The 26,802-nt window shown below is 40.2% G+C and overlaps 1 protein-coding gene across 3 annotated transcripts; it reads right to left on the reverse strand.

The window, feature by feature from the left end:
- Positions 1-5,352: 5,352 nt before the first annotated feature.
- On the reverse strand, positions 5,353-26,802 carry STEAP4 (STEAP4 metalloreductase). Of its 3 annotated transcripts, XM_075048792.1 has the most exons (6): positions 26,561-26,771; positions 16,967-17,094; positions 10,243-10,698; positions 8,429-8,956; positions 7,669-7,833; positions 5,353-6,649 (listed from the first exon to the last, which is right to left on the reverse strand). In XM_075048792.1, exons 2-6 carry the CDS (start codon positions 17,051-17,053, stop codon positions 6,380-6,382), a joined length of 1,506 nt encoding a protein of 501 aa, XP_074904893.1. In that variant the 5' UTR covers positions 17,054-17,094; positions 26,561-26,771; the 3' UTR covers positions 5,353-6,379. The 3 variants fall into 3 exon arrangements, with proteins under 3 accessions (XP_074904893.1, XP_074904901.1, XP_074904911.1); XM_075048800.1 differs by lacking the exon at positions 16,967-17,094 and having other exon boundaries at positions 26,561-26,802; XM_075048810.1 differs by lacking the exons at positions 16,967-17,094; positions 26,561-26,771 and adding an exon at positions 21,100-21,120.

Below are 26,802 nucleotides of genomic sequence, written 5' to 3' on the forward strand. Positions count from 1 at the left end.
TCTGTGATGGCAGTTAAGTGTGAATCTAAGTGTCAGCTTCTTTGTAAAAGGCAGGGAAGACAGCTTTGCCAAGGAACATGGGTGTTTGTCTGTTTGTTTGAAGAAGAGGTGCTAGAAGGTTTTCAGTGATTCAAGATATTCAGTGGTGCTTGGGTATTCGGTATTGTCCCAAAAGTCAGCATGTAGCTGCACAAGCCCCTTCATCCCTCTCAGACTTCTGTAACTGGAGAGGAGGTATCTGTCAGGCTCCGGCAAGACTGAGTATCTTAAGTTGTTGGATTTATTTAGCTCAACAGTGTTAGGCAGACTTGATAGTAAAACAAGACTCAAGTTTCTGCAGTATGACTTGAGGTTTGACCTTTAGACCAATCCAATTAGAGATGGGATTTGCTTTCCGATCTTTACTTATGGGATTGGAAAACAGAAGCTACAAGCAAAACAAATGAACTATAATCCTGTATGTATTTAACATAATTCCCTGCAATTACTTCTGCACCCATCCCCTCTGATTGCCTGGGCTGGTTAGGAGGGATGGGGGCACTGCGTTTGTCCTGTCCTGGGGCTCCTGAAGCTCTGATTCATTGCTAGCCAAGTGGGGAGGGGAAGCTGCCCCGTCCCCTCCGTTCTCCCAGGGACTAGCCCTTTGGCCACCTTGTCAAGTTCTGCTCACCCTGTCCAGCTCTCACTTGTCTTCTTCGTTGAGTATTGTAGGGTTTCCTTTGGTTCAAATTTTCATGCTATGTTAATGGTTTAGCTTTTCTTCAGTGAAGTCCCGTGTTTGATTTTGCTTCAGTTCTTTAACTATAAAATGAAGATGATGGTGTCTCACATTGAAACAGAGCAGTCCTTTAAGCAGTCTCTGTCCTGTATCTGACCAGTTGGAGACTGGCATCTCTCCTGATTCTTTTCCCTGAGGGAAACAGTTTTTCCAGCTGTATTCACTACTGAGCCATGTACGTCTTGTGCCTGACGCACAGCTGGGTTTGCTACTGCTGCTGCTCAACAGTGAGTGGGGTGGTGTGGAGTGGCAGCTACCTTTGGAAAGGTTGTTGTACAGGATGAGAAAATAGGCTGATTTGTACCAATTTAGACTGGGGAAAGAAGGCTATGGTGGGATTCTAAAACATGGGTTGGACTCTGGGGCTGCCAAGATCAAACTCTTCATTTAATTATTTATAAGGTACTGAAATAATTGGTACAATGCAACCAAAAATGTGTGACATTTTCTGTCATGGAGCCAGTAGGAAAGAAGAAAACCAGGTTTGTCTTTTTCCTTCTTTTCTTCTCTCTTTCTCTCATTCTAATAAATTTTTTACTTTCGTTCCATATACTTTTGTCCAGAATGATTCTCTGAAAATACCTCCCTCTTTCTATGCCAGCACTCAGTCATAGATAATCTGTCCCAAACATGCCTGTTTTGGGACATTCGGTTTTGGTCTAGTGGTGTTCAACCACTTGTGTCCTACAATGATAAGCATATTACAATAACTTAACATTTTTTCATTTTTCATTTATCTGTTTTCTGAAGTCTCTAAAGAGAGATTTATAGAGACTACACTTTCTCATCTTCCATAAAACTGGGGGGAAAAAATTAATGGGTAATAAACTAGGAAAGGCCTCTGCACTGATGTTTAATAGCTTGAGTCTACTGATTGTGGTTAAGCTTTCCCTAGATTAAATCTGAGGAAGTGTGAAGAGAAGCCAGCACAGTGAAGGGGCTGTATTTGAATGAATCTCAAATAATAAGCAAATCTGGATGTGGAAGGAAAAAGAGGGAGGAATAAAGGATGTGTCTGAAGCCATTAAAAAAAAACAAAACAGTTTCTGTTTTGCAGCATTTGGAGACATTAGCTAACTTTCATGCAATTCTCTGAGGTCTGTGCATGTCCTCTCAAGGTTCTGCAGTGTATTTTTTTGTAGCACTGAAGTTCCTCATAAGAAAATAATATGTCAGGGATCTATTCATGTCAGAGCTAATATTTATGTCAATTCTGGATTCCCAGATTCAAGAACATTAAATTAAGGCAATGTGCAACAATAGGAGATGTGCAGCTTTTCTTATCATGGTGATATATATATATATAGATATTTATATAAATATATAGATATTTATATATATATATAAAATCTTGGGGAATATCATCTTCTTCCAGGGAGGAAATCATTCATGTTAATGTCAGGAATTAGAGAAACAAATGGAGATCCACAACAGAAGCATGTAGAATGCAGAGGAAAAAAAGGGTCTCCAGAGGAGAGAAAAGCTTCCATTGTGCATGGAAGAGAAGCCATATTTAGGCTATTATGGGAACACCGAAGATTTATTAAATATGTTAATCATAGTATGGAAGAGCAGCTAAACATATGTTACATAGTTCCTGTGAGTGTTCATACTATTCACCAGTTCATTATTTGGACTAGTGAGTCTAACAGGCTCACCGGTGTTTGAGACAAGAGATGCTCTTGTAAAATCTTGTCTGCTAGGAGGTAACAAGAGCGAAGCCGCAAAAACCTGACACGATGGAAAAAAGGGACTTTCTAGACTGGGTCATGAACAGTCTTGTCTTAGAGTGAGAAGTGACTGTTAGATGAGGCAGAGAAGGCTGACAGAAGGTCATGCTTTAGGGCAAAAATAAGATCTCAGGACTCACAGTGTGGTATGGTGGAACTGAAGGGAATTGCTCAGATCTCCGTGGCTCAAGATCCAGCAGTATCTGTGGTGTCAGTTGCATCTTCTGGGGCCAGTGTGTGTGTCTGACATCCCATTACTGTCTCCAGTAAATCAAATTAATTAAAATAATTTCTTTTCACTAATAAGTGCATTTTTTTGGTTGAAATGGATATTCCCTGGGTATAACAAAAAGGCAAAAGGAAGTTAAATTAGCCACAACATGCAGGATGTAGAAGTCTAAAAATCACACTATGCTGTAGTGCTCTCCATCAGAATAAAACTTTCTTATGCAATGAAGTCCAAGCTTAGTTGTTATCATGACAATGTCCATGTGACAATTTATTTGAAGAACTGTAATTTTTATTTTCTAAGTGTTGACTCTGATTTAGAAGTAGATTTGAGAGTCAATGCTTTATTCCTGCAGGAATTCTTAGAGTGGCATTATGTACATATGCACATAAAGGCTCTTCTTGGTTTCTGGGAACGATATGGAAAACGCCCTTTCCAAAATTCATTTCATGATCCTTCTGATCTCCTCTCTGACCAGGCTTTGTCAGTACATAAAAAATAAATATTAAAATATGAAGAGCTCAGCCATGAGAAATGTATACAAGCTACGAACAGTTTTCATAACACTGGCTATTGTTTTCAAAATATTGCCACTTGAATGCTTTTAGTTCAACTATCATGTAAGATTACTGAAGGAATTTGTTATCTTGAGAATGTTCAAGAAATAAATATGTAAATTTGTGAAACAAATACTCCCCAGCTGCCCAAGAATAACAGGATATGAAATCCCTCACTTTGACTGGGAAAACAAGTGCTGCTGGAGATCTGACCTATTATCTACTGAAGTCAACAAAGAGCCTGCTGCTGACTTCAGATGCGCGGGCTTTGGATCAGCTCCTGAGAGCTGCCGCACGCACCCTGTGCAAACAAACAGCATTGTCTCCTCGGTTTGTACACAGCAGATATTGGCACTTTGTTCTTGGAGTAAACAGCAAATTGCAAATCATACCTAGCCGCTTAGCATTTTCAGTAAATCTCCGCCTGTGTTTCAGCGTAACAAAGCAACATGATATCAGTCCCTCAAGAAGTTCTTTTGTCTTTCCTGCAGGAGCTATAGTCCTGTGTGCATTTGAGACTATGGTTTAGTAGTGAGTGAATATATAGGCAGTATTCAGGCAAGCTGCAGTTACTTTGCACTCATTCTCAGCAAAAATAAACAAGACCTGGTTTGGCCTGTGCTTCTCTTTAACACAAGGCACTCAGAAACACACAGGAGCCTGTTCAATGAGAGGAAAGGAGGCAGAGCATTTACAATATTTGTATTTCATAAAGCATAGCTTTTAAATGGGTGTTACTTGTCATGACTGTTGCAGTTTAAACTCCAACCCATAGGTTCAGCTGTGAGAGAGAGAAAAGGGCGGATTTTAGATCTGTATCAGGATAGGCAGACACCCTGAAAATAAATCCTTTAAAAAGTAATAAAAAAACCCTGTTCTGTATTAGTGTCTTGGAACTGTTACAATTTGTACTAACATAAATCTGGAGTAACTGTCACTGAGGCCAGAATTTGGCCCCAAAATGGCAAATCTAGAAGATAATCACTCTAGGCTGCTGCTACTTATTTTCTGCTCTGCCTGTCCCTTTCTCTTCTACCTCTATACACACATAAACATACCTACTCTCTCTCTCTTTCTGTCTTGTTCTTCTTGCTGCTGCTTCTTCCTCTTGTCTTTAGGGAGCTGTAAAGAGCTGTTATAGGCATCCTCACAACAGTGTTGTTGCTTAGGCACTTTGAGCCCATACCCAATCCCTTCTGCAGTAAATGATTCTGTAAGATTAACATGGAAAACCTTTGAAGGAAGCTTGAAATGGAGTACTACTCCATCATGAGATGGGTCAAGGAAAACTGTATAGACCTATATCAACATATGCATATCAGCTTATGACATGCCAAGTATGACATATGCACCAGTGCTGGTTAGTAAGAGTACTTGGTGCCAGAATTATTTCTAAGAAACCTGGCTCCATCAATTGCTGATATCCCAGACACCTTTACCATTCTTTTGGGTATTAAGAACAGGTTCTTTCTGGGCCAGAGGATGACATGAAGAGGGGATGTATGTCCAGAACTAAAAGAGACTCAGTTTTTGAGAAATGTTTTGAGAAGCATCATTCAGATAGGTTTTTTGTTTTTTTTTTTAAATCTGCTTGATAGTGCCTGTTTGAAAGTACAGTTAGCTACACTAGTTAGCATGCTTATATTTTTGTATTCATGAGTATTTATCCTCTGCATGGACAGGGAGGAGAAAAACAGAGAGACAAAGATAGTAAGCAATTCTCCTCCTATAAAAACAAACACAGTTTGCCTTTTCTTTATTCTCCAATGTGAAGGAGGCTGTCAGATCCTCTGTTCGCAATTTAACAGGAGGTCACCATCCCAGCTGGATCCTGTTTTTCCACAACATTCTCAGCCTACTTTGATGACTACGCAAAGGTCTGTTTATGTGAGCATCCAAGGAGCAAACAACAATGGAAGAAGGTGAGCCCAGGTAGCTGGCTGAAGATGGGATCCCATTTTATTCCTTGGCCAAGGCATTCCAAAACCTTTGTGCAACTAAGCATAGCAGCAGCTGCATTGTATCAAAAGAGATTCCAGAAATGATAACAGAGATCAATACTGGAAAAAAAATTCTTTATTGTGGTTAAAATATGTATATTTTCATACAGTATCTGTAATATTGCATCCAAAGGTTTATTTTTTGAAAAATCAGCAATATTATCTTCATGAGATATAACCATGACATATAATACAACCCCTTCATAGAATAGGATTTTCCTTCAGTTTCTTTCCTTACAACTCACTGCTTACACAAAAAAAATCACTGACCACTTTCTGCCTATACTTGAGAAGCTTAGGCTCATGAGCACATCTCACATCTTTCTGCCATTTTGGTCTCTCCTCCATTCCCTTGCCACCTGAGTTTCTGGTAGAGCAGTAAAAGCAAGGATTCAGTAATCCTTGGCCTGTACACTTTGAACATTAGGATTCCTGTACGCAAACCAAACAAATCTTACTCAACTATCTCTAAGGTATAAACATAGGTCTCTTTTGGATTAGATATTAATGGAGGATAAACTAGTACTGGGAGGAAGAGAGCTCTTCCTCAGCCAGCATCCACCCTGCACTCATTCTATGGGTGCTGGTGGCTTCTGAGTGGGGAAGCAGGGTGTGTGTTTGTGCATGTGCATGTGGGTCTGTGTGGGTGTGTGTAGACCTGAGTCCCAATGGGCAGGATAGGGAAGAAGAGCAGATGCCATCTAACGCCAATGGTTACTCTGGTTCTGCCCAGCCCTGGAGAAGATTTGGAATGACAGAGGAGGGACATGGAGCACCACTTATTTCTCTCATACCCTTCTTAGGAACGGAGGGTGAATAGGCAAGAGGGAATGTACTGAGCAAAAGAGGGCCTGCACCTGTGTGAAAGCATGCCTGGGGTGTAGGAACAAAACGGCCTCATTTGATTTGTATTTTAATGCTTGTATTTGATGCTTGTCATTGGGGTAGCTTTATTTTACTCAGGGCCTGGCCAAGTTTTTCACTTTTTCTCTCACTCTCCAGATAAAGGAGGCTCAGGACTTCAGTTTGATATGCCTTCATAATGGTTTTTTTTTTCTTCTTTTTGATAATACAGGTTAGTCTAATTATACAGCAGACTTATTGATAATGTAATTTGACTGTTCTGAGTATTGGGGATTCCTCTCCCAGCCCTGTCGAATTCGCGTGAGAGGTTTGTCTAGACAAGGAAATATCAGCACAAATTTGACAACCAATACAATGCATGGAACAATGAGAGAGAGCATATAGGCATTTGGAAGATACCATCTGTATGATGATGGGCTCAGGAACCGGTTTCCACCGTAAACCAGTGTGTGTGCAGTGCACAAAATCAGTGTCAGATATCCCAGTTTGGACTAGGGGAGAACAAAGGAAAGAAAGAAAGAAAGAAAGAAAGGGACATTAAAACAGTAAATTAAACCAGAACAAATGCAATCTACAGGACACGGTAAGCTTTGTGGAATGTGCAAACTTTGGGGCTAGTTGGGGACTGCTGAAATGAAACTGTTTCATATAATATAAAGGCTCTTATTGTTTTTTAATAAAGATTCATTCAAATGGATCTAGGTGAAACACACTTTGTTTTTTTCCTCCATCAACAATCCTGATAATTTTTGCTAGCTCACACATACTGCCTACTGGTTGTCGTATTTGTGAAAATGCAGAGGAAATGCTGAAATTCAGTGGAGAGATCCAAGCTTTTATATGCTCTAGTGCTAGTCCATCCAGAACTACCATACTGTGCAAGTTTTTTGGCCTTGATAAAACATTCATTGACAGTAATTTCCCCTTCCCTTGCTTCCCTGCCCCTGCCAGCCCAGCTCCTGCAGAGGCACGGCAGCTTGCACCAAGCTTCCTCTGAACAGGGGGCTGAGATTATAGTGTTACCAAGGGCAGCCTGCTTATAGGCACAGCAGTTTTTAGAGTCTGCAGAAACTGCAGATTTTCTTTAGATGCTTGGCATCGAAAGGATCTGAGTTATAAAGTCATTTTTCAGAATGATTTTAACTGAATTATCTTGTGAACCAACAAAATTAGCCCAATAAATGGCTAAAATATTTTGTGACTTAGTATTTGTGGAATTTGATAATTCCACAATGTCAGCTTTCTGTTTATTTAGGAGCTCACATCTTCCCAATTTTCTCTTGTTAATGCAGTAATCCCAGTTGTACCATAATCAGCCATCAGAGCAGTTGTGGTTTTTTACAGGTGAGCTGTATAGCCATGTAGATTCTTTTTTCACTGTGTGATGGTGGATAGTGCACACATCACATTTGGAGATACTAATGGAGGAAAGCCCTAAGTCTCTAGTAAACCTGTCTCTGGTCATAGTTTATAAGGCAAGAAGGTGTTTTAGAATAAGTCTTTTTCTTACCTGTACAAATCGAAATTCTCGCCAGTTGACATTGTTGCTGACTGAAGGCAAGGAAGTTATTCCCAGAAGAACAAATAAAAAAAATCCTAAAATCCCCAAAGCCAAATAAGAGTCACTAAGCCAGGCATTTGTGGTGTTGAGTGGTTCTGTTTTATTGTTCAGTGCCTGAAGAAAAGAAGACCAGGTATATCTCAGTGATAGCAGTTTTAGGATGAATATGCAGAAAATATCCTTTAAGGTAACTAGGAGATAAATGTTATACATTAACTCTCTGAAAATCATCGGAAATTTACTTTGAACGCCTACTCAAAAAACAGAAAAGACATATGACATATAGGTTCCATGTACCTATAATTGTGGTGCGTGTTTTATGCTGCTGTAGACCTACTGTTGAGGACAGGTATGTGATCCTTTGTTAAATAAGGTCAGAAAGTCAAACTATGTCCTATTCTAAAGGTACATGGTGAAATAGGGAAATATGTTTCTTTAAATTACTCTTGATGTTTAAATTTTTCCTGTTTATTTTATTAATATATAAACTATCTAGGAGGAAGACTGAGGCCAGAAATCCCCTCAACTCAACATAATATCCACAAACATTGGATATACCACTGGTTAAAAGGAACACAGAAACTGGGAAAACAACCCTGTTGTAAAGAACATTAGAATGTCCACGTACATTTCTGAAGCTCGAGGTAGAAGGTAGTATTTGTAACAGGGACAGAAGAAAGGAAGACATAGAGCAGGGAACAAAACCTACCTGGGAGACGATTCGGCTGCTGATTCTCCATCTTACGAAGGAGCGAATTGGGATAATAAGAGTGTACAAAACATGCAGAGAAGCAAATGCCAAGGCTACTAGTCCAAGTTGTTTCCTACACAGCATCCATTTGTCCAGCCAGTCTGGGAAACGGCGGTATTTGGTACCTCTGTATAACTGAATAATTGCAGCAAGTACACCAGGAAGATAAACCAAGGCAAGAAGGATGAGTGCCAATATAGGGCAGATCCGATTTGGAATGGAAATTGCAATAAAAAATGAAAAGTCTTTGTTTTCATAAACATAAGGGTAAATTACATCACGAGCCAAACAGTAGAAGAAGAAGAATGCAGTTAAGCCAAGGGACAAAAGGATGGGGAACTTCCACATTGGAAAGAGCTGCAGAGGGTAATTTTCTATTTCCTGAGCAGCCAAGAGGGATCCCTGATCTACTGGAGTGAGACCCAGTGCACGAACAATGGCCATCACCATTTGTTTAGCTTCCATGTCGTCTCCACAGACAAACACCTGCAGCCAAAACCAAACAGAAGTTTTATTTAGACAGACTTTTGTGACATTCTCTACTGCCATCCTGCCTGGGTATGGATGATGAGCACAAGCTTCCCAGGCTATTTGTTGGCTTCCCTGTTGTCCTTAATTTATACAGGCAAAAAGTAGCCTATAGGTACTTTCTTGGCCAACAAACACAAGAACTAAGAATATGAATCTTTTCTTTGGGAAAGGAGATTGTTTCAAGTGGCAAAATTTTGTATCTGAAAAGAACAATATGTAACACACTTAGTACAAGTCTTTGCCTAGAACACTTGACATACTCTTCTGAAGACCTGCAAGCAGTTTGTAAGCACAAGGTTTTATAGTAGTAAATAGGAGCAAAATTTTCAATAGGAGTATAGAGGAGCAAAATTTTCAATTTTTCTTTGTAAGTCTAGGAAAATAGTGAAAGAAGCAGCCTTTTCTGTGAGTGGTCAAGACAATACTTCTTTTGGACCTGGGAGAAAGGGGGCAATTTCTGCTCTGTTCGATATGATGAAGGCTTGTAGAACCTAGGCTTGGAAGTCCTTGGGTCCTTAGTTTAGCCAAAACCATTTATCTGGCAGCAGAAAGCAAAGCTAGCAATGGTTGGAGTAGCTGGCTGATTTTGTGCGTTGTACAAGAGCACTGTTCCTCAGAGAGGCAGAAAACAGGGTAGTTATAAATGATTTGTCTTCAAGTAAGCTGCTGTGTTTCTTCCTAGGACCAGCTCTGTGCTCACTGACCTGTGTTTAAGGAGCTGGTTAAAATGGTTGGTACACACTGTTGTGTTAAACTTCTGTGGTGGTGGATTCTGATGTAGAAAACTTTATGAATTTATTCACCTTCCAGCTCACTTCTGCTGCCCATACTCATTCAATTGCCCCATCATATCCCTTGACTCCCTTTTTTTGCTCTCTTCATTTTATTCTTGCTTTGATATATTCCTCCTATTTCCTTTCTGTTTAACTTTACAATCCCAAGGAACAACTGATGCAACCCTCATTTCCTCCTGATTTGCCATCTCTGTCTTTGTAGCTCTGCTATCTTTCTTTCCTTGCTTCTCTAGTGTCTCCAAACACCTTACCAAGTTTGGAGGCAAGGTATTGATATTCCTTGTCATGCCAAAAGTAAATTTTAGCTCACATTTAATCTGAAATGGGCAATTATAGTGAAAATACCATCTCAACCCTGTCTGATTTGTGTGTCCTGTGTGTGTTTTGTCTAGCTGTTAAGAAGCCATATGATATATAACTCTATGACATAGAGTTGCTCAGTCTTACCTGCCGGCTTGCATCCAATGTGCCCGACTGCAAGGCCCAGGCTGACACGGTGTTAAAGGCTTTCACAACCTTAGCGCCAGGCACCAGCTGAGCGAGGTACTCTGCATTGGATTCAGGATACTGGTTTATTTTTAAGTTGTTGCTTACATCCACCAAGACTTTCCCACGCAGAATTTCTGCTAGTGGTATGAGGAAGTTGTAATGTTGCCTCTGGACTGCGATAATGATGATGGCAGCTTTCTGTGCTGCCTCTGCATGGCTGAACACCTCTGCACCCTTGGGAATCAGGCTGGATGTCTGTGTGCTCCGGCTTCCAAACACGACAGGGTAGCCGGACTGAATCATTTTATGCCCCAGAGCTCTTCCAAAATCTCCAGTTCCAAATATGCACACTGTCTCTCTTTTGCTAGAAGTGTTAGGAGCCAAAGCCATTGTGTTGGAAGAATTTTTATTCATCTGTTAAAAAAAAAAAAGTAATATGAACAAACTAAGCAAAACATCAATTTCTTGAAAATGAAAGGTTAGCATCCACTCTGGCTATACAAAATAAATATCCGAGAGTTTTCTTGCCTCTTAATATGCTTCCTGCACACTCTTCTGAATGGACACTCTCAGAAGACTTCTGTACAGTTTTTAAAAAACAGTTCTGGGTATTCACCTCTCCATCTCTTATGGCACCCTCTTTTCCATCCATTTTATGGATTTTAATATTCAGCTGAACTGTTGCAGTTTTTCTCTCTCACAGGGAAAACAGGAGCAAAAGATACAGGAGCACAGAGAGCAAGGGTTGCACACGTTTCAGAGTAATTTCTGCTTACTTATGCTATAGAAAAAACATTGAAGAGGAGTGTGTTTCTAATCAGATTAGAACCTGGAAGATCTTTTGTAAAATACTTGTGTCACGTCCCAATTTCTCAGGACGACGACTCAGGTTTGCTGATTCCCAGGTCAGGACTAAGGTGAAACAACACCAGGGATCTTTTATCTCACAAAACTCAAATTTATTCACTCACAACAAGAATTGGAATGCTCACCACAAAAATTGGTATGCTCACAACAAAAACTGGCATGAAACTATGTCAGTAAACTGTGTAACATGTGCTAACCATATATCACCAAACACATACTACAGGCCTTGCTTATTTGGGGATCAGTTCAGGGAAGACAATAAGGAGATCCCTCCCGTTGAGTCACGAGGTTCAGAGCAGACCCCCTTGCTTTCTAGACTCCTTCTCGGTGAGGAGCCCAGGGGCAGCTGGACCCACTCCTAGTCCCAGACTTGGTCAACGGTTTATGTCTGAAGGGATGAGGTGTAGGCATTATCAAAAAGAGAGCGAGAGAAGAGAAAGATTTCACCGGTCCTGAGTCCAGCATTGGTTCAGTCAGCCGAGGGGTCCAGTTCCAGTGGGATTGTGCACATGGGCTACAGTTTGTGTCCTTTTATCATCCTTGCCCCTCCTTCAGGTGGGCACTCAAACTCATTAGGCTAGTTAAGTGTCATGAGCAGTGTGTGACCCTTTAGGAAACGGGTCTCTGGTCTTGGGGATTGCTTGGGGAGTAACTTCCCCTTCCCTGCAGATGTGATCTTTCACTGTGCATGGTGAGCTTCCCTGCTCAGCACATCAGAACAGCACAACAGAACACGGAGCTGTGCACCCTCCAGCACACTCTCCCTGTCCGGTTGCTGATGGGTGCTGATTGGCTTCTTTTCACCTGTGGCTCCTTGCTATGCAGGTTCATCCTTAAGCAGAACTTGTCCCATCATGATATTTGAGACATTAACTCTTTCAGTCTCTCACAACTTGAAGAAGAGAGATTATAAAAGGTAGCTACAAACCTATCTGTTGTCCTCAGTATTTCCTTAATACGACTAGTCAGTGCCAGTTTGTTTTATTATTGTTCTTCAATTTCCTGAAGAATATCCTGTGAAGCATTTGGACAGTGGAATTGGAATATTTAATGTTGAACATTTATTTTTTATATTTATATATTACTCATAATAAAATTCTCTTTGAGGTTTTTATCTATCCTCCTTTATCTCTGTACCTAGAAGCTTCAAAGTCTTTAATGTATTATCCATGCCATAGCAGTACTTACACTCTGTACTAGCACAGTGAGACCCATGATACAAATACAGAATAAAAAAGGTCTGCTCCAAAGGTCTTGCAGTAGGTCCACATGGTGTTGTCCTCACTTTACAAAAGGTGAACTCAGACCAGAAAACCTAAGGCCCAAAGGAAGACCTCCAACAGGAGATCTTGAGACATTCTCTTGGATTTACCAGCAATTTAGTACTTAGAGCAGCCATTTAATTTGCAGGAGCCCTGATTCAAGTCTTTCACTGCATCACAGGTAACTGTCTTAATTAAAGCTGTGGGAATAACTGATTTTGCAATTTTCAGGAAAAAAATGCGTGAAATGGTTAGCTAGACCTAAAAAAATTGCTTTGCTACTGCTGTTTATTAATCCTTTGCTTACATTCTTCTGTGAAGCACTGTTCAGAATGAAACTCTGCCATTTAAAAATACTGAGGTGATGTTCTTCACTTTCTTTCATATTTTTCTCTAGCCAGAACTGTTTTTCCTTTTTAAAAATCTGGCATGATTTAAAATTGTTTGACCCAAAACTTGCATTTGTTTGGTGAGTAAAAAAATCAAGCCTGAACCTCCCCCTACACTGCGGTGACCTGGAGTTAAGGGCCGTGAGTTGGGGATGCAGACATCTTTTTGGCCCATGCTGGAGGCTGTAAGCTTCATGAGCAACATAGGCAGAGAAATGTGTATTCTGAGAATCATATGTGAAGATTTTGGCTTGAACTAGCTGTATATGTAGCTAGCTAGCCCTTAGTTGGCATCAGTGCCTGCTCAGCACTGTTCTTGCAATGAGCTGTGGGAGCCCTGGGATTTAGAAAGCTGCCAAGGGAGTTTGCTTCTGGTCATTAGGGGAAAGCATCGATTCAGGCAGAGAAGGACCTGAGGATCTGTGCTCATGGCCTGTGTGGCTGGTGCAGGTCCCACGGGAGGCTTTGCAGCACAGCAGGGTGTTAACCCCAGCTCTCCTGAAGCTGCAGTCCCAGCTACCCAGCTGGAGTCTGTGTACTTTGTCAAGTAACAAGCTAAGCATGAAAATAGATCCTCAAAGGGACCCATCTGAGTGTCTCTTGCATATTTGTGTGCTCTGACACATGCATACAAATGCAAAGTCCTTTGACATATTTAAAAATAATTCTCTGAGAGCTTCATTAATGTCCCATGAGGCTCTAATGTGACTAAAGATATAAAATCCCTTTTTGGGGATAGCCTGTATTTCAAAAAGAACAGAAGAGTTGCGTATGTAATATTAATAAATGGTCCAACTCAGTACCTAATAAGACTCAGCTTTCCTTTCTTAATTTTGCCTTTTAACGAAGTAGGCTCCTATCCAAAATGAAAAGTAAGACTTAGTTGTAACACCTGATCGTCCAGTTGAAAACTTCTGTATCTGTCCTCAGGAAATCATTAAGTTATTGCTGAGTGAACTATGCAAGTTATTCTCTTCTCCAAAGTAAGACTGGAAAAAAACAAAACTCAGATGGATGTTATCAGGTAATACATTTGGTCAATCAGTTAAAGTTATGTTTTGTTTGAGCTTATAAAAATATTTAATATAGAAATGGATCCACCAGCAAGAAATATATCTATAAAGTGCTTCCATTGTTCACTAATACTGAACATCTCATTTGCTAGTGAACACTGAACTCATCTTGCCAGAAAAGAGAAAAAGAGGGAGATGAAAAGAAAAATTAAGGTAGGGAACATTCTGTTTTCCAAAATACAGTTTCTTGGAATACTATCTAAGATGTAAAGGGACTTTTACAAGGCAGTGAATATTATTCCATAGAAAGCTGAAGAGAGTTAAAGCTGCCTTTAATACTGGTGGTCTAATTTAGCTTAATACTATTTTTAACAAGAGAGACAATTTGCTTGAATAAATTAAGCAGAGTTTACCTTTTCTTTTTAAGAATTACTTAATAGGGATGCCCATAGCTGTTATGATGGTACACATTATATATTAGAAATAAACTGGTCACCAATGAATTTAATAACAAGTTAAAAGTATATTGTAAAACTGATATTAATTTAACAGTACACCTGCTGCTTCTGAAAATCACATGTAAGACAAGGCAAGTTTGCTTTTAAATTCCAGGCCTTCTGGACCATGCCTCCTTCTAACACAGACAGAAATTAAATTAATTCTCTCCATTGAATCCTTTTTTTCCTTCCTTCCAACATGACTTTGTGCCAGCTGGCTGTTGTTGAACTAAAAGAAGGTTGTGGGCTTTGCAGTGAACTTCTGGAGGTTAATTCAGGTGGTAGGTTATGAGTACATAGACAGTGCATAGATAAATTCAGGCTTTGCTGTGTGTATTTGAAGAAAATGCAGCCTCTGATGGCAACTGAGTGGGTGTAAAGTCAAAACAAGGAAAATGGCCTCCCAGAGTCCATGACAGCGATAGTTGCAATGCAAAAAGATACTTGTGTTCTATAGGACAAGGTATTTTATAGTCATACATCAGTGTGAAATATGAGAAGCAGAAGTACATCACAAGGGACACAGGGCCAGTCTGGTGCCTGAGAGCTCAGCCCAAAGGCTGACACTGGGGTTTCAGTAAGCAGCTGATGGCAGTGGGGGTCTGCTCTGTGCCCATGGGTTATGCTGAGCGCTCTCAAAGCGCCAGAGGAAAGCAGAAATACTAGCAAAGAAACATGTAGTCATCATTAACTGTTCTTTTATATATGTAGTCATATATTATCTGAGAAAAAGCCATAGAGATTTGTATCCATACATATTATTTTTACCTATATCCATCCCTCTAACGTTAGAGCACTAGTGATGCCTTTTGTTATTTGAAAGATAATCCATGTAAGCTTCTGTAGTGATTAACTGTGTCCTTTCTCTTCTGCATTGTCGCTGTATTCTTATACACTGAATTATCCTATTTCAAGGAAAATGGTGGTAATCTCTGAGTTTACTTGGTCAGTAATGATAAAAGGAGGCGCTGAAAGAAAAAAAGAAGCCAAATGCAAAACTTGTTTCTACCCACTGCATAAACACTAGGGGAACTGAATGAAGGTACAATGTTTAGTTCAGCAGTTATATGTAAATAATTTGGTTATGTACTAATTTGAATGAAGACAGGCATATTGCTTTGCACATGGGAAAAAGGAGGGATTTCCTAGCAAAAGCAATGCCACAGATGAAGTACAGTGTCAAAACTGGAAAGGCAGAGATGGGACTGAGACATAGACTGGGATGGATAATGGAAGGATCAGAAGGATGTAACATGAAATAGCAGATGGGAGGTCAATGGAATGATTCAAAATGTAGAAAGACAAGATGAAAGGAGCAGGAAAGAGTAATTTTACTATTTACATTTAAAAAAGAAACAAGAAAAATAACTCTGGTAGTGATTTCAAGAGATTATCTAGTCCATCTCCCTCCCTAAGGGAGGATAAACTATGTTTAAACCAAGTCTGACAGATGCTTGTCTAACCTGTTTGTAAAACCTTCCTGTATCGTAGATCCTGAAGTCTTCCTTGCTTACTGCTTTCTCAGCCATAATGTTAGGCAGATTTTCCTATGTGTAGTCTATATTGCCTTCTTCACAGTAGACACAGGTGTCAGTTTATACCCCTTCTCTTTGCAGCAGCTTTTGTTGGACATGAAAGCTGTTACCATTTCACCCTTTTCTTCTCTAGATAAAACAACCCCAGATCTTTCCCTGCAACTTATGCTTCTGAGAGTGGTGATCTTTCTCATGGCTTTCTTCTGATCTTTCTAGGCTAAATTGCTCCAAATGTTAATTAAAAGTATGGTGCTGAACCGGAATACAGGACTCTTGCTGAGATCTTACCAGGTAAAAAAGGATTGCTTCACTTGCCTCATAGACAACACATCATCCCACTGTCACATTTGTCTTATTCACAGCACAGCTGATTCATAGCCATTAAGTCATTAAGTGGTGCATTAAGGGGCTATGAGTATTTTAACAAGTAGTGTGTGGCAACAGGAACCAAGATGTGGAGTGAAACAGCTGGTGCTGAGCACATGATATTCACACTATCCATGTGTCAAAGGTTTCCACCTTGGACTAACTTTGGTCTAGTACCACAGCCTGAGTGCCCATTAGCAGCTGCAGTGCGTTGGGGTGCACCTAAGGTATGTCTTCTGGCTCAGCTTTCATGGAAAGGAATCTAGTTTCATATGCTCCAAGAGCTCTCTGTGGTGTAAAGCAAAGCTTGAAAAATGGTGATCTGCTCCTACATCTGATCAGAACTGAAATACTAATGTAAATGCATGCTGTTACACCCAATCCTTTAATTGGACTGCTCCCACGCCACTTGTTCCACCCTTGATTTCTGTAGTTTTTTTCTGACTCAGACCTGTATCCTGCACTTGTCCCTGTTGAACAGCACCATATTTTTTCAAGCTGTAGCTTCAATTTGTCAAGACAATTTTGATTTCTAAGCCTGTCCTCTAATGTGCTTGCAGCCCTTTTCAACTTTGTCAGATTGTCAGCTTTAATAAGCATAGTGTCTATTCCAGCGTCTGTGCCATTTAATGAAATTCTGGAAGAGGACTTTTGCCAGGAGAGACCCCCTTTATATTGCAGTAAATGTAGTCTTCCATTTTGACAATGATTAAGTGAGAGACTGAAAATGTTTCTAGTTCTGCAGAACCTTACCTTATCGTAGTTTAATCCAGGCTGCATTTTCCTAGTATGCTTTTGAAAATCTTCTCTAACATTTACCATACTAAAAACTTCACTCATCTCAAGTTGTATAGCCTCTGTGATTCACAAAGCCTGTTATCCTGTTATAAAAGGAAATGAGGTTGGTTTGGAATGATTTGTTCTTGATTAATCCATGTGCCTATAACCTGTTTTTTTCTTATCTTCTATTTGCTGCTTCTATTTGTTTGAGAATTGTACTTAAATGGATTGGGCCATATTTCTGCGCCTCCTTCTTACTTTTAAAGATAGCTGTTATTCTTGTCTTTCCAGTCTTTCAAAACTTAAGCTCTTCCACACAGTTCTTAAAGATAGTTATTAATGGCTGTGGAAATGCTTCAGTTATCCCCTGAACAATGTGAGGTGAATTCCATCAGCCTCACTGATTTCAGGTCATTTAACTCACCTGAGCACAGCCTTATCTCTTTCTTTTGTCATCTAGCCACAATTTTCAGCTCTTTGCTACTGATGTAAACTCTTTTATCATGGTTGACCCTTCTAGTGAAGACAGAGCAAAACAAGCATTACAGAGTTGGCTTTCTTGGAGTCATTAGTCAATAGCTTTCTCTCAGTTGAGTGGTGGATCAATTCTGTCCTTGATTTTCCTTTAACGGTTTATGTTTTTACATGAAACTTCTTGTTATTCTTGATGTATCTTACTAATTATATTTCTTTTTGTGCTGGCTTTTCAAATCTTATCAACATATTAGTACTATCCTTCTGTGCTTGTCCACAGATTTTAATTTATGTATGCTATTTGAGTTTGAAGTTTCTGAAGAACTCACAGGTCCAGCCACGTGGCTGTCGCTGCAGTCCTTGCTCTGTGTTGCAGTCTTTATGTCTCTGCTTTTAACATAGTTTCTTTAAGCAGCTGCCAAATCTTCTGACCTCATTTTCCTCTCAGATTGTACTTCTCATGGAACATCACCTTCCCACCTTCAAAATCTAGTATGCTCTGCTTATTATTCTGTTAGGTAGACAAGTCAATTTTTGAGCCCTTGATCTCATCTGGTGGCCTGTGGTGGTTCCCAGCCATGACAGAACCTCTGTATTTTCCCCTCTATCATTTTCCAAAACCTTCTACTGGGTCTATGTTCTTTTATCTTTGGATTCAGGGCAGAATTTTAGAACATGAAGCAGGATATAAAGACTATGAGAAGATAAATGGCCAAAACATTGCCAGGCGTTTGATCCATAGCCATGTAAGAGAAAGGTTTATAAGTAGAATAAGAAGAGAGTTAATGGCCAGCACAGCTGTGATCCAGGTAGGTTATGGTGTTGTCTGCTGTAGGAGCTACTCTCAAGATTTACAACACTGATCCTTCTATAATATTTTTTTTTTCTTTTTAAACTCATTGTAAAAATCATAATCCCGAAGGTGGTCATAAAGATTATATGCAGAACAAATATTATGGGAGCATAACTTTAAAAAGTGAAGTATCAAAGGCCCTCTTTCTATGTAAACTAAATATTTTGACTGCTATTTCCTTGTAAATAACAGCAGGGACTCTTACACTATGCAAATAATAGACAGTGCTAGGCATGAGAAAGGCCTCTCTGGAGCAGTTTGCCATTGTTCTAGTACAACATTCTGGAGGCAAATACAGGTCCTGACATAATCCATCTGGCTGATTATATAGCATGCTGGGGGTAGATTCATCTGTGAATTCATATACAGTTATACATGAGTCATGAAAACAGTATTGACTGCATATTCCAGTGATTCATGTACTAGAATATCAGTATGAACAGTCTGTTTTCTAGGTTCACCTTTCTAGAAAGAGCTTGTTTCTTCAGATTTCAAGAGGGTTATTTTTCTGTAATGATGGGGAGACACTTGGATTGACACTTTGGAGTTTATTTAATTTAGTCCATTGCACAGCTGAACTCTAATAGTATCCTGCTGCATGAAGTTGTTAATTCTTCCCTCAGGTTCACTAACCTTTGGTAATTAACTCTGCTTGTACAGTAGTGAAACGGGGACATCTGGGGTAAGTGGTTTGGGTTCAGACTATGCCCTCCTGTAGATCTCATCTTAAGCTGCTGACATGACTTCTTACATCTCACCTTAACTCCACTGCTTTCTTAACACAGAGGATTTGTCCGTTTCTGTTTTCTTTTTTCCCAAATCTCTTGTTGTCTTTACAGCAAGGATCAGCTGAACTTTCTCACACAGCATCCACATATATAAGTCCTCAAGCCTCTGCTAAAGATCTTTTTTAGCCAGAGCTCTGTATCTCTCTGGTCAGGAAACACCTGAAAACATGCAGTTCCTTACATAGATTCAATAACTTCTTTACATAGTTTGAACCACACAGGCAGGGCTGAGCACATTGCAACTCATTTCACCAAAAGAGATTCAGAGCATGTCTCTTCCAAAACACTTTGAAACCAGATTGTCACCACCACTATGGAGAGAAAGCATAACACGCCACCAGACTTGACGTGATTACATATCTTAGTCCTGTTGGGCAACTATGAGCTGATCTTGAATTGGCACTTATGGCTGAACTGGTGAAAATAAAGCCTTTGGAGGTGTCCCATGTCCTGCAGACCTTCCTCATACCCCTTTGAACAGACTAAACAGGTTCAATCAGGTTTGCTTTCCCAAGGCCTCTGTGTACACCTGATCCTTCTCTACCTGGTAAACATACATCCTTCTCAGTCATGGGTGGGCTGCACTCGCAGTAACCACAGTGCTCTGACACCATGCTAATGGCATGTACTCATGCTGGTGGCAATGAAGAGCACTGCCTACAACCAAGAGTGTCAAAGGCAGTGAAGTGGCCAGGTTTTTGTTTTGTTTTGTTTTTTAGTATCAAGTCTCTTTTTTCATTGTTTCGTTCAAATCCCTGGATACCTGTGGATGGGCATGGTAAACTTCAACCAAAAAGTAAATGAGTACATATTTTTGTTTGGAATTATACTTTTTTTGTTGGTAATTTTTAGTTTCCCATGCTGTCAAGTTCTCCAAAGTCAAACAGTTTCTTTCAGGAGTAGAGTTAATTCTCATTATTGACTTAGCTGTTCATTGCATGTACTGGCAAGTAGAAGTCATGCCCAACTGTTTTGATTTTTTTTTGTAAATGAGAATCCTGCTTTGTCTTGTCATCTATGATCCAAAGTTGTATATTAGACAAAAGTGCCCTAATACACTAAAATTACATCTAGTAGCCCATTAAATATAGTAGAAAAAGAGTGAGATTAAGAAATCATTTCTTGCATATGTAATGATATATGCAGCTTTGGAAGTATCTTTATGAAGTATTTCACACATGCATAATATTCAGTAATCCTGGTGTAGCGTGGAAAACAGGTCAAATGTGATTTAAAAAGCCCCTCAGAAAGACATGTACACTACTCTGAGGCAATCTCATTTCTTAAAATTCCATTTTACCGTTCCCACAGAGAGAGAATGAATGCACTCTATAACAAATACTATTTCTTATAAGCTGACAGTTGTAGAACCAAATCTGCCCTAAATTATAAACTGCATTTTCTGTTGCTTGACACACCTAAAACTGAAAGGCATGTGCCTAAACTACTCTTCCATGATTAATCGAGTTCTTAAACACATAAAGAAAATAGCAGAATAGCTCCTAACACACGTATTACAACAAATTATTCATTAATTTTCTTTCAAGCAAATGAATATCTGCTGTTCTTCTCAGCAGAAAATCCTGGGCTCCAAGTTTTGACAAAGCTGATAAAAAATAATTGTTTGAGACAATAAATCCTCCTGCAGAGGACATTGCGTTTCCCACATCTTCACTTTTTATCAGGAGAACACTAAAGCTGCCTGGAGGCTCTTCAAACAGATGAGGTATAGGCCTAAATAGATGTGCTTAATGTTGTCTAAATCACAGCAAAGAACTGAGAGGGCTGGAAATCTCACCACCTCCAGCTGCTCCCATAAACATGTAAGACCCAGCTATAACTTGAGTAATTTCCTCAGTCTTTTCAGGGCTGTTGTATTGTTCTGAGGTGTGTAGGTATTAAGCTTTAATCCAGGCTAGTCAACTGCAAGGAGAATGAAAATATTTCATAAAACACCTGAAGGTGAGCAATGGTGAGAAGGAGATACAGACCTGCCTACAGTGCAGGGGACACTGGATTTATCCCAGTTGGCCCAGGAGATGTCCTGAGACCTTGAAAGACATGTTTTCAGATCCACTGCATGTGGAGAAGCACCTCCTGGATTCCTGCTGAGTCTTCCCCTCACTGTGAAGCTATTCTCCTGAGCATCTTTTATCTGCCATTTAGAGACATTAACAAATAGCTCTGTCTCACAGAGAAATAACACTAGAAATAATGAAGCCTGGCTTCCTAGGGGTGTGTGTTTCTTGGCTGATTACAAGTGCTGATTGGAGCTGTTTCCAATCACAGGAGATGAATCCTATAACATTTCTTCTGGATTTTTAGGTCTTTTAAATGTATATAGTCACAGTATAGTCTTTTATTTTTCAGGACTCTTCTGTGGGGGTCTTCAGCTGCCTTTTTTTCACACAACATAAGGAAAACAGAGCCCTCTCTTCTCCTGGTCTATTTGTTTGAAGTCATCACTAAAAAAATGATTGAGAAACACACATAAACATACATATACTCACATACCTCTGCACAATCAGGGAAATCTCACTTCCTACAGAAATCAGGCTAAAATAATGGACACCCTAAAAAATTCATGATGTACACACACTCACATGCATGTCTACCACCAAAAGAGAAGGAAACAAGTGAGAAATGGCTCTTCAGTTGTGACCCTATGTTGTGGTCTGTCGAAAGGCATGGAGGATGAGGCAGGGGATGTTATTTGGGACACTTTTACTGACAGCTCATCAGTAGGATACACAGAGACTGGAATTAGTTGGCTAACCAACCAAAACCAGACCTTCAGAGCACTAAATATGTAAGAGTTCAAGCCACGTATTTATTACGAGCTCTAGGAGTGCGTGAGAAGCCTGACTCTCTTCCCATTTACACTAACGGAATTGTTGATTTTCAGTTAGCTTGCTTTTGGACCAGGGTGGCATGAGCAGGAAGAAAATGAAGCTCAGTTGCTTCATAACACCTGTGATAAAAACAAATGTGAGGTGGCTGCTGCAACGCAGTGATGATGTTCTTGGCTCTCTTATGCTCTTAGAAATCTGAGGAGTGAGAGGGAGAGTATGATGAAAAGTTTAAGAAAAAGGAGCATATGAAGTTTTTCTGCCAAAACAAATACATGTGGATTTGCAACATGTCTGGAATGGGGCCAAGGAGATTTTACAGAAAGTTCGTTAATCTGTGTTCTTGCTTACACAAGCCTATACACTAAAGCGTGTTTAAAGACATGCGATTTAACAGTGGATAAGTTTATCAGCTCCCTTATTCACTTAATATGAAGTGCATTAAATGTATTTACTTGCTCTCTTTGGTTTCCTTTCTTTCTTTTACATGGACTTGCACATTTTCTTCTCCTACTTGACTGCAGTTGAGTGGCATCTGCAGAGACATGCTTGCCTTCAGGACAAAATGAACACTGATATTTTCAGAAATAAAGACATTATGTTCCTCACAAAAAAAAAAAAAAAAAAAAGAAGAGACAGTTTTAAATGCTGTTGCATTTTTCAGCAAGGAAAAATGTTTAGCAGGCAATCTTTTAAAAACTAGTTCTTTCTCAAGATGGAAGAAATTCCCCTTCTTATTGAGCCAATGATTTCAGAACTCTTTAAGCAACAACCTTACGCTACAGGCTTCAAAAATTAACTGCTGAGAAGCTTGAATTTAAAAATGTGCTTTTAAAATGAAAAGTAAAACAGAGATGACATTAGTAAAAAATTTTCAGAACTGTTCAGGGCAGCATCCTATACTGAGAAATGGAAAGATCTAGGTTTTTTTGTTTGTTTGTTTGTTTGTTTTATTTACCAAAGGTCCCTTTGAATTCAGCTCTATTTTTGTAGATGTCTGAGCTGCTGCTGGTAATTCCCTAGCCTGGCAAGCGGGGATGGGTGTGCGCAGCAGTGGGTCATTACCTCGGCCCCTAGCCCAGGCGTTGGTACAAATGAAACCTCTCTGCCAGGGTACTGCCTGTGAGCTACTGCTCTTGGAGCGCAGCATTGCCACCCAATTGCTTCAGTGCAGCACAGGGCAACCAGTGTTACCCTGTGCCAGGGTCCACTGCACAGGGGCATAGTAAACCTTATACAAAATCTCTTACAAATCTCTGCTGCCTGAGCCCTCTTTTACAGAGGCTGCCACCTTCAGAGGGAAGTCACCCTGGTTTCTGTCTTCTACTTGCTCCTGGGTGTCAGTCAAGGCCACTGGGTATCTCTTTTTCCTACCCCTGTGAAGTACACGGGGTCAAGGCAGAAGTTACATACTCGGTTCTGCGCATCAAGACCATGCAATAAGCAAGAAAGGAATGTGCCAGGCCCTATCTAATGCAAATGGAGTGAAGGAAAAGGTGGATATCTGGGACATGATACGGAGCAGAGGCAAACGAAAAGCTTATGTGCTCTTACTAAGCTGAAGAGGAAAGAAGAGGGTGCCAGGAGTTACGAAACAAAATGTCATGCTGCTTTTGTAATTGCCAAATTGGACAAAATAATTCCGTCCTGCAGGGTGACCCTCTCTTGCAGCTCCAGCGAGGAAATGCAATACAAAATGAGGAACTGGGTTTTCTGAAAAAAATAATTGTCTTTATTGCATTACCATTTTATGCTATTACAATTATTGCATAATTACCCACTTGTTATGAGTACTCATGTCTTTTTACATATTTCCTGCTCTCACGGTCCTTGTAGCATGGGACCACCCCAGAGAAATCCTTCGTCATACACTCCTGTGCTCTAATGCCAGAAAGTGTTTTGCTCTTTGGCAATCAACATCTCCACTAAATTTCTTAGCACTTAAGGCTTGTTTATCTAGGGGCGTACAGAAACTTGCTCACATAGTTGGTATCACTAATGGATTGGTGACAGGCAGCAGTAAAACACTTTGATCCCAGTCCTCAGGTGCTGTAACTTGTCTGAGGTGAATGACTGAGCCGCTTCCACCATTGATCAAGCAGTTTGTAGCAGATTATTATAATTAAGCACCTTTGAAGTGCCAAGTTATATGAAGCTCTGGTGCAGTTCAGGTTGTAGAATTCAAACAAAATTTATTAATACTCTCATTTTTATGGTATGTCATGCTGCTTATGGAAATGGCTTTTCTGCACATTCAGGTTTGTCCTGGTGAGGCTGCTCCACTTGGAAAAAGCACATGGAGGGAAATCATCCAGAGCTGAGAACCTGTCTTCACTCCTGATTTAACCATAACCTTATGTTTTCTCAAGCAACTCACGCGATCTGCATCTCCCAGTGGAGATTTAGACCTAGCCTTGTTGCTGAACCAGGCTGATCTGCAGCACTTTGCCAGCACGACACACAAAGCAGCTCAGCCAAGCCTGAGAAGAGCGATCCTGAGCTGGGCAGCCTGAACGTGTGCCTCCAGCACACCACCACCACCAAAGTTATAGCATTCCTCCGGTAATGCCACCAAGAGAGGGTCACCTCAACAGTTTAGTAAAGTAAAAAAAAAATAGCTGGAAGCCACCTTTGCAATTGTGTCTTCAGGGCTGTACTCACTAGTCACTATGAGGTTGGGAGGCAGCTTTGTCAGTCCTCTAATTAATGCTTTTGCGGGTACCTATTCCCGCTCCTCCTCTGTTTCCAAGAAGCACCGATATAACCAGCGCTTACCGAGTTGCCGCCCACTGCCTGCCGCAGCCCTGCCAGAGCACCCTGCCCAAACTGCAGCAGCAGAAAGGAGCGAGCTAATCTAAAATCTAAATTCTAAATCGAAATAGAATAAAAATGAAGTCAAAATGCCAACATTTATAAAATGTCCCACAGAAAAGAAAATGTTTAAAATGTTGCAGTTCCACTCTGCTAGCACTGTAACTAAGAGAATGGGAGAAACAGTTGGCTCAAATCTTGAAGTTACCAAATAAACAACTTTTAATAAAAATAGACTGGGAAGGGGTGAGAGAGGCCTTAAAATATGCATATTTTAACTACTCTCCCTGAAAGCCTCAGTTGCTGTCTGTGTTTTTGAGGGACTGGGTTTGTAGGGAGGAAAAGGTGGTTCTGAGCCCCCAACGCCCATGCTAGTTACATTGCTGGGACATTTACTTTGGACTAGCTCTGCTCTGGTCCTGTGAGCTTAATTGCCATTAGTAGTGGGATTGTTTTGTTTCACCCAAGAGCAGCTGAAACTGCATGTCCCCAACCTGCTCTGCAGTGTGAAACATGGCATGGTACGTGCTGGAGGGCAGCAGAGTCAGTTCCCAAGTGAGCTCCTGCTCTCAAATATAACAATATTGTAGGCAACACTGTTAATAATTTCTCAACATGAGGTAGACCCCTTATCTGGTTATCATTTCTGCCTGTAACTAACAGAAGTAATTTAAAAACGTGCCATCTGCCTAAAATTGTACAAATATGAAAAGTGCTTAATATGTGTGTAAAAGAAAATTCCAATATGGAGGAAGAAAGTACAGGGATGCTTGATTTCTCAATGACTATTGAAATATTTCAGTATGTAGTTACAGAACTACTTCATGCTAGTCTAAATCATTGCTATTAACAAATCTAGGAGCTTCAGGAAGGCCATATCTGAAAAAGAATTTACATCTTCCACTAATTGCATCATTTTATAAAGTCTCAAGAGTCTTTAAAAAATTGGCCTATAGTCTGAGTGACAGTTTGTGTTGCAGATTTAGAGGGGATATGAAATTTTCCTATATCAAAGCTGAAGAACAGTTCTGACAGCTGCATATGTTCTCTGAATTAATAATGTGAAGCTGGTATAAGACAATATTTAAGAAAAATCCATTTCTTTCTGCAGCATTGAAGCCCCTTGCTTATAAAATATTAAACAGGATTAAAATTGGTATGCCGCCTGAATGGGAAGAGAAAACATGAAATCCCCGTATGAATCCAGAAGTGAAAAGAATCATTAGTTCCAACTATTATTAGTGATAACTTATGATTTGGGGTAAATCAGACTCCCTTGGAGTACCTGCACTTGCTACTAAAATTCAAGCCAGAATTTTGGCTCTGGCTTAGGGAGGAAAATTCACTTTCTCGCTTCATCATTTAAAACCCACTGACCAATCTTTATTTGCAGAAGCTTTCTCCACTTCTTTAACTATAGCAAACACCTCTGGAAGCTTAAATAAACTTGTTATCTGCTATGTAAGCTCTCTGAATACCAATTGACTAATCTGAAGTTCTGGTTTGTCCTCATTTTACAGACACAAATCCCTCCCTATGTCTCAGTGCTTCCTTACATCAGCTCTTAGTGACTAATAGGTTGTATAATGTCAATAAAAAACCAGGACACATGGCCTGGCTTTGTATTTTTTTGTCTAGCAGGGAGAAAGGCTGAGGTAAAATTTTATCAGGAGACTTAAAAATTTAAGTTCATGCCCACCTAAACTTCTCAGGTTGATAGTTTAGCTATTCTGTTCCCTGTTCCCACCTGCAGAAGTGGGAGAAACGTGCGGCTTGTCTGTGTAAAACTCACCTGTGCACTCAACCTTCTGCAATCCCCCTCGGCAAGGCAGTGCTTTCCCAGCCGGTGAGATGCTGTTCGCGCTGGAGCAAGAGAGACCTCGGGAGCTGCAGAGAGGTCCTGTTGCCTGGAGCAGAGTGCAGAAACCCTGACAGCCTCCCTGACATTTATCTAGTGGAAGCCAGGGTGAGCGCACAGGGGAGGGTGCCACAAGGGGATGTTGCAAGCCTTGTCTGTCTGTGCCGGGTGAAAGA

The sequence above is a fragment of the Buteo buteo genome, chromosome 2 (assembly GCF_964188355.1).
Source record: "Buteo buteo chromosome 2, bButBut1.hap1.1, whole genome shotgun sequence".
Taxonomy (NCBI): Eukaryota; Metazoa; Chordata; class Aves; order Accipitriformes; family Accipitridae; genus Buteo; species Buteo buteo.